The sequence below is a fragment of the Elephas maximus genome, chromosome 7, assembly GCF_024166365.1.
Source record: "Elephas maximus indicus isolate mEleMax1 chromosome 7, mEleMax1 primary haplotype, whole genome shotgun sequence".
NCBI lineage: Eukaryota > Metazoa > Chordata > Mammalia > Proboscidea > Elephantidae > Elephas > Elephas maximus.
Genome location: NC_064825.1, coordinates 77487291 through 77500735, shown reverse-complemented (window position 1 = coordinate 77500735; position 13445 = coordinate 77487291). Strand labels below are relative to the sequence as shown.

The 13445-nt window shown below is 37.3% G+C and overlaps 1 protein-coding gene across 2 annotated transcripts in view; it reads right to left on the bottom strand.

Annotated features, from left to right (window-relative positions):
• ANO5 (anoctamin 5) overlaps positions 1-13445 on the bottom strand; it is a 98138-nt gene that overhangs the window by 26581 nt on the left and 58112 nt on the right. For both annotated transcript variants that reach the window (XM_049890715.1, XM_049890716.1), the window contains exons 10-13: positions 11212-11346; positions 10724-10829; positions 10564-10624; positions 2096-2247 (exon numbers count right to left, since the gene is read on the bottom strand). In XM_049890715.1, the coding sequence (XP_049746672.1) occupies positions 2096-2247; positions 10564-10624; positions 10724-10829; positions 11212-11346 (454 nt within the window). The remainder of the gene's footprint in view (positions 1-2095; positions 2248-10563; positions 10625-10723; positions 10830-11211; positions 11347-13445) is intronic.

Genomic DNA, 13445 nt, shown 5'->3' with positions numbered 1-13445 from the left:
TTAATTTCTGATAAGTCAAATCTCTATAGCTTGGCCTTGAGACATAAATATGCCATAAAACAATTCCCTTATTTAACAATAAACCATACTAATCTTGATTAAGTATGACATCATGTAGTCCTTATCTTGTGAAGTAAAGGTTAGAAAATTGTACATAAACCCTGAATTCCTGCTCACTCTCTGGGTCTTTCTCTCTCACTCTGAAGACCAAGAGCCTGCTGTAATACTGCCCACCACATCTGACCTCAGACTCTAGCTCCAGTGAAAAACCTGTGAGTTTGAGTTGTGGTCAAGTCTTCCTCCTAAGACTACTCGTCAAAGCCTGAAGTCTAATCACTATAATCACTGAACTAACATTGTAATTATTAATTCTGATTCTCTAATGTTTGGTAGAGAGTCAGCAAGAAAAGAAGAAGACCCTCAATGAGATGGGTTGACACAGTGGCTGCAACAATGGGCTCAAGCATAGCAACAATTGTAAGGATGGTGCAGGACCAGGCAGTGTTTCCTTCTGTTGTGCATAGGGTCGCTGTCTTCATTATCTAGTGCTGCTATAACAGAAATACCACAAGTGGATGGCTTTAACAAAGAGAAGTTTATTCTCTCACAGTCATGTAGGCTACAAGTCTGAATTCAGGGTGCGGGCTCCAGAGGAAGGCTTTCTCTATCGGCTCGAAGGAAGGTCCTTGTGATGCATTAGTCTTCCCTTGGTCTGGAAGCATCTCAGCACAGGAACCTCAGGTCCAAAGGACACACTCTGCTCCTGGCACTGCTTTCTTTGTGGTATGAGGTCCCCATGTCTCTCTGCTTATTTCTCTCTTTTACATCTCAAAAGAGATTGGCTTACGACACTATCTAATCTTGTAGACCTCATCAATATAACTGCCAGTAATCCATTAAAAAAAAAAAATTTTTTTTTTTAATCCATCTAATTACACCATAGTGATAGGATTTACAACACATAGGGAAATCATATTAGATGATAAAATAGTAGATAATCATAGAATCATACAAGGGAATCATGACATAGCCAAGTTGCAGATCTTTTGGGGGGACACAATTCAGTCCATGACAGTCACTGTGAGTTGGAATTGACTCAATGGCACCTAATAACAACAATTCTAAATGAATGTCTTGAGGACTAACTTGCACGCCTTGCCATGACTACCTTGCAATAGACTAGCAAGTTGATACACAACAAACTTGAGTAGTTATTTATTTTTAAGATAAAATCCTACAGGACAACCAGGCCCCAGGCCACAGTGCAATGACCTTCCCACTATAATCAGTTAGACTGAACCATGTGAAGAAAGTTTTGGCTAATGAGATCATTTATAAGCCACTATTTAATACAACTACTATTTTAATTTTTGCATATTAGTATCATTTCTATGCCTATGTATTTATAAACATATTATATATAAAGCCCACAGTATACACACTATTACCCATTTTACTTTTTTTCAATTAGTATGAGAACCATATATTTCATGATAAAAAGTTCGGGATTTGCTTCAAAATAATAGAGTGGTGGTTGTAAGAGTAAGAGCACAAATGAAACAAGATTGGCCATGAATTAATAATTATTAAATCTGGGTAATGAGTCCATGGGGCTCATTATACAGTTCTATCAACTTCTGTACGTGTTTGGAAATTTTCATAGATATACAGATATATATATAATAAAAAAAAAATACTTATATATATTATGCATAGCCCTGGTGGTACAGTGGTTAAGCAACTGGCTGCTAGTCGAAAGGTCACCAGTTTGAACCCACCGGCGGGTCCGCAGGAGAAAGATATGGCAGTTTGCTTCCATAAATATTTACAGCCTTGGAAGCCCTATGGGGCAGTTTTACTCTGTCCTATAGGGTTGCTATGAGTCGGAATTGACTAGATAAAAAAAAAAAATGGGTTTTTAGCATATACGTATTGTGTGCGTGTGTATTTTTTTTCCAGAAGTAAAGAATTTTATATGATTTATGTATTAAGGGAGATTTGAAAGGCTAATTAAAATGTGCATCATTATTTGAGAGGCAAACCAGAACAGTGTATACATTTGAATACGCCGCCCATTTCACGTTGCCTAAGTTACCTTAGTCACTGCATTCAATTTCCTGTGTTTACACATGGCTTCAAACTCAGGTCTCAGCTGAAGCTGCTGCTGTTCCTCTTCAAAGTCTACCATGTCCCACTCATATTCCAGCTTGGCTTGTCGCTGTTTCCAAAACTCCAAAAATAGTGTGACTATAGGTGGGAAGACACGTGAAAACAACCAGGTGATAGAAAGGTAAACTTAATAGTAACTCTATTTTTTCTACTTCTCTCCATTTTAATCATTTGTCGCATGATGGTTCATATTTTTCAAGTGGCTACTTTGTCATTGTTATATTTCATAGTAAAATTACAAAAAATTTAAGGTTTGCGTAATCATATAGAGAAATATTTTGAAATAACTCATTTACAAAAATTGCCTATTATGAAAATTTACGAAAATTCAAGTTAATTTCTTAGACAGTAATCCAAGCAAGAAGTTTTTTTTCAGGCACATTACCTTCTTCATTCAGATAACTTGAGGTTGTACAGAAGCTTAATTTTTTACTAAACGTCTAGGTTTTGTTGGCATGAGTCTTTTACTGAATGCATTCATGCAACTGTACCACTTTATCAGCCTTAGGGAAGTACCAAGCATGTTTAGGGAAAACATAAGTTATTCCCCAGCAAAATCTATTTTGTAATAAAGTTTTAATTGAAGAATTACATATTTGCAGAATAAGTGCATAAAACACAAACGTACAGGCCAAAGAACTTTCACAAAGTGAACATCACGTGACTAGCACCCATATAAAACATGACCAGGACCCCAGAAGCCCTCCTTTGTGACTCTTCTAAGACATGAAGGTAGCCAGGATCCTGACTTATAATCTCATAGATTAGTTTTACCTGTCTTTTAATTTAAACATAAACGATGTCATACTGAAAGTAGTTTTAAAAAAATTGCATATTAACTTAGCATCATTTCCATGCCTAGGTATATTTATAAATTACAGTCGTGCTGCTGTACATGGCAAAATTTCACTCACTTTCATTGCCCTATAACATTCTATTGTGTGACTAAACTGTAATTCTGTTTATCTATGCCTGGTTGAGGCATAATTGGGTTGTTTCTAGTTTTTCTTTTGCTATGACAAATGATGCTCCCATAAAAATTGTTGTATATGCCTTTTGGTGGACATTCACATGCCTTTCTGTTAGGTATACATCTAGGAATAGAATACTAATACAAGCAGTATGAACTTATAATTTTATCAAATATTAAAGATTCGGCTTTGAATGTTTCCTCTGACTTATTCCTACCTCTTAAATAATTGTGAGGAACTAAGGATTCTATCTGCACATTTTTAAAGCCCTAATTATATTTTGCTTCAGGTATCATTACAGTCATCTAAGTGGTCTCTTTGTTTCAAATATCCTGTGTTTACAATGCAGATACATTGATCGCTTGACCGCTAAAGCTTTTAGTTTGTTCATTTGCTCATATATTCAGTTACGTGTCCTCCAGTTCATTTATTTTATTCCTTTACACATTATGAAATACAAGCAGTCCTTGCTTGGCATGTTTCCAATATGCAGGCATGGATTTCCATTTCCACAGATTAAATACCACCAGTCTTTTGAAAACATGACTCAAATTTCAGTTACCATGATACACTAAGTGTAAATACATAAAATACAAAATTCACTGTTACTTATTCAGTCCACAAATCACTGCATAAATAATAGAGGTACATCATGATAAATGACCAATCACACAATTTCTTTCAAAGTCTGTTGAAAGTTTCAACGTTGGTCACTGCACGTTATTCAGTTCACGTACACACAGCAAAGCACACAGTTGTGTTGTTTTCTTGTCTCCCAGTAAAAAACTCACATGACATTTTAGAAAGATGGATAATTAAAAGAGGGAATTGGCCAACAAAGATGAAAGTGCATCAAAGAAATGAAAAGTGATAATGCTGCAATGAAATTCAAATCAAACATAAATGGAGTTATAGATGAAATAACTGGGTGTGGGAAAGTTGAGACTCTCTATACACAGCCAGTGGAGCTTAGTGAAGGTGAACTTGTCAACATAGATGAGGAAAGTAGTCATCACAAAAAGGATGAAGTTGTCCCAGGGGAAGTGATGACAGCAAAAAACTTCACCTTAAAGGGACTCTTGGAGATAATTCATGACACTGAAGGCACAGTGTTGGAGCTGTTGGAAGTTAGTCCTCAAAACAGATTGTTCCATCACTAGAATATATTTCCTACCTCTTTTTACCCAACAAAATTATATTTTTAAAAAATCTACTTCTTCCAAGACAGATTTGTTCATTCTTTTGGCAGTCCATGGTATATTCAATATTCTTCACCAACACCACAATTCAAAGGCATCAATTCTTCTTCAGTCTTCTTTATTCATCGTCCAGCTTTCACATGCATAAGGCATTTGAAAACGCGACAGCTTGAGTCAGACAGACCTTAGTTCTCAAGGTGACATCTTTTCAACACTTTAAAGAGGTCTTTTGCAGTAGATTTGCCCAATGCAATGTGTCTTTTGATTTTCTTGACTGTTGCTTCCATGGGTAGTGATTGTGGATCCAAGAAAAATGAAATCCTTGACAACTTCAATCTTTTCTCCATTTATCATGATATTGCTTATTGGTCCAGTTGTGAGGACTTTTGTTTCCTTTATGTTGAGGTGTAATCCATACTGAAGGCTGTGGTCTTCGATCTTCATCAGTAATTGCTTCAAGTCCTCTTCACTTTCAGCAAGCAAGGTTGTTTCATCTGCATAATGCAGGTTGTTAATGAGTCTTCCCCCAATCCTGATGCCCCCTTTTTCTTCATATCGTCCAGCTTCTTGAATTATTTGCTCAGCATGCAGATTGAATAAGCATGATGAAAGGATACAACCCTGAGGCACACCATTCCTGACTTTAAACTATGCAGTATCCCCTTGTTCTGTTCAAACAACTGCCTCTTGATCTATGTACAGGTTCCTCATATGCACAATTAAGTGTTCCAAAATTCTCATTCTTTGCAATGCTATTCATAGTTTGTTATGATCCATATAGTCAAATGCCTTTGCATAGTCAATGAAACACAGGTAAACATCTTTCTGATATTCTCTGCTTTCAACAAGTATATATCTAACATCAGCAATGCTATCCCTGGTTCCATGTCCTCTTCTGAATCCACCTTGAATTTCTGGCAGTTCCCTGTCAATATATTGCTGCAGCCACTTTTGAATGCTCTTCAGCAAAATTTTACTTGTGTGTGATACTGTTCGATAATTTCCGCATTTGGTTGGTTCACCTTTCTTGGAAATAGGCTCTCTTCCAGTCGGTTGGCCAGATAGCTGTCTTCCAAATTTCTTGGCATAGACGAGTGAGCACTTCCAGTGCTGCATCCATTTCTTGAAACATCTCAACTGGTATTTCATCAATTCCTGAAGCCTTGTTTTTCGCCAATGCCTTCAGTGCAGCTTGGACCTATTCCTTTAGTACGATCAGTTCCTGATCATATGCTACCTCCTGAAATGGTTGAATGTTGACAATTCTTTTTGGTATAATGACTCTGTGTATTCCTTCCATCTTTTTTTGATGCCTCCTGTGTCGTCTAATATTTTTCCAGTAGGTTTATTAATTTAATTAATGTTTTCCCAGTAGGTTTATTAATTTTGTGGTTACTCTGAAATTTACCATTATCTTCCTAAATTTAAGAGTCTGTTATTTCTTGATATCACCTTGACTTCCTCTCCATATGGAAGTTCCATAACTACACCATTTATTCCCTCTTTTCATTTTAAGTTTGTCATTGTTTATTGGTCTCTGTTCAGTGGTCGTGTGGGGCAGCTGAGGGGTGGGCTGGGCAGGCTTTGGCCACTGCCTCTTGTAGGTCCAGCAGCACAGGAATGGGTGATGGCACTCAAAGAGTGGATGGTGCAGCAGGTATGTGGGGCAAGGAGGAGCACGGGAGTGTGCTCTCGTTTCCTTGACAGGGCAGCGGTGGGGTGGCGGCATGTGCACAGGCACGCAGGAATGCTCTCTCTGCCACTTGCTGGGTCAGCAGCAGGGGTGGGTAGCAGGAGCATGGGATTTCGCTCTCCATCACTTGCCGAGTTGGTGGGCAATGGTAGGTGGTGGACAAGCAGGGGTGCGGGAGTACACACTCCACCACTCATCAGTTCAGAGGGTGGGGGTCGTGACGGGTGAGTGGGGGTGTGAGAAAATGCTCCCCACTGCTCACTAGGTTGGCAGACTGTGGTGGATGGCAGGCAAACAGGGGTGCAGATGCATGCTTTCCACCATTTGCTGGGTCAGAGGGTGTGGGTGGCGGAAGAGCACGCACACTGAGATCATGTTCTCACTGTTCACCAGGTCGACTGGTGGGGCTGGTCGTTGGGCAAGCGGGCATGAGGAGATCATGCTCTCCACTGCTCACTGAATTGACTGATGGGCTGGATGGCATGTGAGCAGGGGTATGGGAGCTTATTCTCCACCACTCGCTGCGTCAGCAGGCAGGGGTGTGTGTGGGGGGGAGAAGGGGCATGCGTTATGGTCCCCAGGCAGGCAGGGTGGCAGAGGCATAGAAATTCTTGTGGCTAATGATCAGGAGGGTGGGAGGAGTGGGAGCCTGATGTGGGTGCTTGATCACTTCCCATTGGCTGCAGCCAACAATCCAGGCCTGGCCCCGACCAAGTACAAGCAGGTGGGGGGCTGTCCTGAATCAGGTCATGTGGGGGACCCTCTTGCTGACACTCTATGGATCTATTTCTTCCTGTGTGCCACCCACCCTAATGGTCCTGGACCACCACTGGTAAGTAGGGCAGTCTCTGGATCCTGGCTCTCTCTCTAATCTGTGGATGCCAGGAACCCTGGAGCTCTCACCCTCCTTCCTTAGATCTGGATCATATCTGCTCACCTTGCTTCACTCTGCTTATGTCTACACAGTTTATCTGTCTCTTACTGGGAACTCCGTGAAGTTGCCTTCTTGAGCTCCTCAGCCAGGATTGATCCTGGCTTTGTCTCAAGATGGCCACGTTGTGCCAGGGTGGCTGGCAGGGCACATCCGTTCTGTATTACTCCTCACTCACTGCCTTTGTTCAGTTTCTTCCTCCAATCAGTGTTAGATTTAATTCTTTATCCTTCCTTTTGATGTTCGGTGTTCCAGGATTGTCACCCACATCTGTTTCACTTGGTTATTTGGGTCTTTGCAGTAGAGGGACGGCATGGCGTGTCTGACTAAGCTGCCATCTTTGGCAAATCATGCCTACATATTTATTGATATGGAAGGTGTTCCATCAGGCAGTATTTGTTATATAAAAAACATCAGGCTTAAAACCATGTATAATATGTAAAATTATATGCAGGTACATACACATATAGAGAAAGATCCTAAAAAATTATTGCCAAAATAGTAATTAAATTTCAGGTAATTTTTAATTTTTTTCTTTCAGCTTCTATATATTGTTTGAATTTTTTTATCGTGGGTATGTATTTTCATTATAAACAAACCAAAAAAAAAAAAAAAGAAAGAAAGAAAAGCACTTCCTACCTTCCACTACCAACCACAGCATTGACTATTTTCAGACCTCAACCCCTTGGACTAGTGCCGTCCTTTAAAATCTGGACTGTTTTCCTAACACCTACTCTACAAATGCATAATTTGATTCAGCTCAATGGTTTACCAGAAATCATACTAACAGAAGTGTCCCTGAAGTTCTGTTTTCATAGAATGTGATCAAGACACTAAAAAGCCAAAGCTAAATCAATTCACTGCTACAATAAACTTTTCTGTAAAAATTAACTGATGGCAGAGCCTGTTTATAATATTCACTTTATAGGGTTGATGGGTGTTTCACATATGGCTGTTCCTCTATTTGTCATAAAATATAAAGCTGGTGTTGGCACACCATCTCTCTCAATAGAACAAAGGAAAACTATTACATTTATTGGAATTTGTGTACTTACTATTTACTTTTTTATTGTGCTAAGTGTGTATGAATATATATATATATAACAAAATATTTGCATTTTCAACACTTTTTACATTTACAATTCATTGACGTTAATTGTGCTACTATCACCGCTGTCTCCTTCCAAGTTTTTCTACCATTCATTCACTTTTGATTCTAAGTAGTGATAAGGCAGGATTTGGCAGCCTCACAACAAAGAGATGCCCATACACCAATATACCAAACCTAAGAGTGCTAATGAATTCTTCGTATGATTTCTCTGTCTTCTATTCTCTCTTCACATCTATAGCTCTTGCTCCATAAAGTTATCTAGGCTTCTTTCCTTAGACCGTAACAGCCAAGCAGAGGGATTTCCTCTGCTTTGTACACACACACAAAAATTGTGGTGTCTTTCTGCCTGTATAATGCTATACTTTCCAAGTTTTGAAATGTACATATTTGTACTTGTTAAGAAGCCCCGGTGGCACAGCGATTAAGAGCTTGGCTGCTAACCAAAAGGTTAGTAGTTTGACTCCACCAGCCACTCCTTGGAATGCCTATGGGGCTGTTCTGCTCTGTCCTGTAGGGCTGCTATGAGTCGGAAGCAACTCAACGGCAGTGGTTTTTTTTTTTTTTTTGGTGTTTGTTAAAAAAAATTATTGTGGTAAAATATATGCAACAAAAAATTTACCATTTTAACCATTTTTAAGTGTATAATTCAATGACATTAATTACATTCACCATGTTGTGTAATCATCACTGTTATCCATTTCCAAAATTTTAAATCACCCTAAACTGAAACTGAGTACACATTAAGTAATAATTCCCTATTTTCACTCCCCCAGCCCCTGGTAACCACTAATAAACTTTTGCCTTGATGCATTTGCCTCTTCTAGATATTTTATATAAGTGGGATTATACAATATTTGTCATTTTATGTATGACTAATTTTACTCAGGGTGTTTTCAAGCTCATTGACATTATGGCATATATCAGAACTTCATTTTTCTTTATGGCTGAATAGTATTCCATTGTATGCGTATATCATATTTTATTTATCCATTCATCTATTGATGGACACAGGGGTTGTTTCCACCTTTTGGCTATTGTGAATGATATCGCAAATAATACTGGTATACAAATATTTGTTTGAGTCCCTGTTTTCAAAACTTTTGGATGTATACCTAGGAGTGTAAGTGCTAGGTCATATGGTAACTATGTTTTTGAGGAACCACAAAACTGTTTTCCACAATGGTTGGACCATTTTACGTTCCACCAGTAATAGATGAGTGCTGCAATTTCTCCATATACTCATTTGCACTTGTTATTTTCCATTTTTCTGATAACAGCCATCTTAGTGGGTGTGAAGTGTATCTCATTGTTTTCATTTGCATTTCCTTAATGACTAATGACACTGAGAATCTTCTCAGGTGTTTATTGGCATTTGTATGTCTTCTTTGGAGAAATGTCTATTCAAGTCCTTTGCCTACTTTTAAATTAGGTTGTTTGTCTTTTTTGTTGTTGAGTTGTAGCTTTTAATATATTCTGGATATTAAACCCTTATCCAATATATGGTTAACAAATATTTTCTCCATTCTGTACATTGTCTCTTCACTTCCTTAATAAAGTTTTCTGATGCACAAAAGTTTTTAATTTTGATGAAGTTCAATTTATCTATTTTTTTTTTTTTCTTTTGTTGCTCGTTCTTTTGGTGTTCTATCTAAAAATCCATTGTTGAAAACTAGGCCCTGCAGCATAATCCCTGTTTCCTTCTAGGAGTTTTATGGTTTTGGTTTTTACATTTAGGTCACTGATTCATTTTGAGTTAATCTTCATATACGGTATGAGGTATGAGTCCAGCTTCATTATTTTGCATGTGGAGACTCGGTTGTCCCAAAGACTTGTTTTAAGTGGAAAGAAAAGTCTACACTGAGTTTTGGGACACATTTTAGACTAATCTATAGGACTTCTCTTGCTGAGTTATTCTTACAAATATATTTTCCTCAATGATGAAGGAAAAACTTTATGACACTTCTACTTCTCATCTGAAATGAAAAAAGTGAAGCACTGGGGCATTTCCAAAGTTAAGGGGTGCTCCACTTAATATGAAAGATTTATAAATGGAAATGGAATCTAGAACTAGAAAGAAACATGAGAAATGTAGGCTTAAAAATTGACCTATTAACACTCAAAAATAGTTTCTATCTTTGTTCCAATTTCTACCCATAACTCAATATCCTCCAGCAATCAAATATTTATATTTAGTCTCTCCTGAATTAAGTACTTATTGACCTGTTTTTACCATGGCACTGGGAGATAGTGTGAACAAAATACATTTTAAGCTTCAAAAAGAGCATCTTAGAGAAATGAGTAGAAGTTTTAAGAGAGATTTTTGCAAACCAAAGCTTAGGCCACACTTCGTCAATGTATTGATGGCAGCAAAGTCACAGAGATCTAAAACCATCTTTGGTGTGTAATATATGCTATTCATACATAATATATGGATGGGCCATAAAACATATAATATGAAAAAGCTGGTTGTCATGAGACTATATACTTACCCCAAATTCCCATGAATATTGCAAAGAACACTGTTGACTCATTGTCGAATAAATGGGAGAACTGTAAAAGCAGCAACATCACAAAGACTACTTAGTACCAAACACAATACAGAAAGAGAAAAATTCCAAGTCTTTTCAACATAGCACAATGCATACTTACCTTTGAGGCCAAACACGTAGTATTCAGTCTCCAGTAATCACACAGTTGGTCACAGAGTGGGCACATGAGGATCTGACCTCCAATTTCAGGGTCACAGATTTCACGGCTGCAGGGGAACAGTGGTGTTACTTTAAAGTGATTTGTGTTTGGGTGAAAGTCCAAAGCTGTTCTTATCAGAAAAACTATTTCTACAGCTTCTTATATACAGGTGGTCAATGAGGAGGCAATTCTATAGTAGCTCAAGTCATGCCATGAGGAACAGAGTCTTTAGAGCTGATATTAAAACAGATTTTCCACAAAATGCCAGATGAGAGCAACTGCTGTGATTGGGCCTTTTTCATACTACACAGCCTGTGGTCATAGAAATATCAGTTATCTGTGGCTGTAAGGAAACATTCTGAAGCAAATACGAGAGAAATAATAATAATAATTTCAATTAGCATAAGCTTGAGGCATTTTCCCTATCTGGGGAACTCCATTACACTTACCTGCTTGAGTCACCTTCCATTGATAATAAGCCGTAAATAAAACAAGCTAAGCCAACTACAGCTGCATAGGACAGCATTTCTGTATAAAATCCAAGAAAGACAAAATAGATGCCAATTTTTTCTCCATAATATCTCCTGTGAAAGAGGGTAAAATTAGAATCAGCATCTGGAAGAGTGGTATGGTCCCAAGAGTCCTGGTTTTATATTCAGGCATGCTGAGATTTTAATTTTAGCTCTGTTGCTTTCTAACTATGTAATTTTGGGAAAGTCACTAAACTCTCTAAGTTTCATTTACTAATCTTTAAACATAGGATGATACCTGTTTTAAAGAATTGTTGTAAGGATTAAAAGAGATAACACACACACAAAGATAACACTTAAAAGTAGGAAGTCAACTGAGTGTAACTTATGTTTTAATTTTGAAATAATAAGGTACTCTGAAGGGTTTCTAAATTCTAAAGACAATTTAAATGTTTCTGAAATTAACTGCAGAATATTCTGCAAAGTAACTTCTAGAAATTAATTTTAACAAATAAGAATCACATTTGTAATCTGCATGGGTTTTTGCTCTACTTCTCTTTCTATAACTTAAGAAAGTACTCTGACCACACTAGGTGAGAGTGGTTGTATGTATATACTTCTATCTTCCTCCAAGTTTGGATCTCTGATCTGTGAGATAGGGAGCAGACTGAGAAATTGGAAACAGCTACTTAATAAAAGGTCTACAAAATATACAGCTTAGTTCTTGCCTTACAAAGAGCTGAAAAGTGATAAATGTTCAAATCACAAAATCAAGTTCTGGGTATTTTTTCTTTTTTTTTTTTTTTTAAATAAAATCTCTCAAGTAACCAGAGAATATAGCTTTCTCCGCCTCAGAAAACCAGGCTTTTTTGTTGTTGTTTATATTGTTTTGTTTTAGCCTGGTTATTTTCACTTTTTATTTATATAGAACTCAGTTTACCAAATCTGTGAAGTCTTCCCACATTTTCTGCTATGGATTGAATTGTGTCCTCCAAAAGATATGTTGAAGGCCTAACACCTATGCCTATGAATGTGACTGTGTTTAGAAATACGGTTTTTTGTTATGTTAATGGTCCATGTGGGAGTAAGGTGGGTCCTACTTAATCCCTTCTGAGTGGTGTTTTATAAAAAGAGCAGAATAGACACAGAGACATACATGGCGGAAGACTCAATATGAAAATACATCTGCAGTACAAGGAATGTTAAGAAAAGCCCAGGCTACAGAAGCTGAAAGAGACAAGGATCTTCCCCTTCAGCCCACAGAGAGAGAGAGAGTATAGCCATACTGACAACCTGATTTGGACTTCTAGCCTACAAGACTGTGAGAAAATAAAATTCTGTTTTTTAAAGCTACCCACTTGAGTTATTTTTGTTATGGTAGCATGAAGTAACTAAGACCGATCCCTAGGTAGATAGATAGATAGGATCGTTTTGGAGTTCTAATAGCCTGCTCTATATAATTCTATAAGAGCACTTAATATAAATAGTAATTTCCATAATGCTAAAAAGAAGGCAATTTTGAACATAAAGGGTATATATAAACTCCATTTCCCAGTAAGAAGATTCTGAAATATTTTTCTCATTTTTAATATTAATTCCATTCGAACACTTCTTCAGTTTTCAAAATTCCTTTCTAATTGAATAGGCATCTTTCTGCTTGCACCATCTTTTTTGCCTTTACAGTTTCTTAGTTAACAACTTTGTATCTAGTTATCAATTCTTTACATTAAATTTTCTGTTAAAAACACTTTAAATTTATTTTTGAAAAATTAGTTCACTATTGAAATGGAAAAGCAGTATAACTTGATAAAAATAGAAAATAATCACAATAGGATGAGAAAAATTAAAGCTATTTTATTTAACCTATATGGAGCTCTTCTTTGTTATAAAAGAAAATAAGCAACTGTTAGAAAGATATTACTGATAAACCAGCACTGAGACTTAATGTGTTTTTATATCACTAAATTTATATAACCTGCCCTTTTGGGAACTGTCTTAGTGATCTAGTGCTGCTATAACACAAATACCACAAGTGGACGGTTTTAACAAAGAAAAGTTGATTTTCTCACAGTAAAGCTGGCTAAAAGTCCAAATTCAGGGAAAGGTTTTCTCTCTCTCTATCGGCTCTGGAGGAAGGTCTTTCTCATCAATCTTCCCCTAGACTAGGAGCTTCTCTGTGCAGGAACCCCACATCTAAAAGACACGCTCTGCTC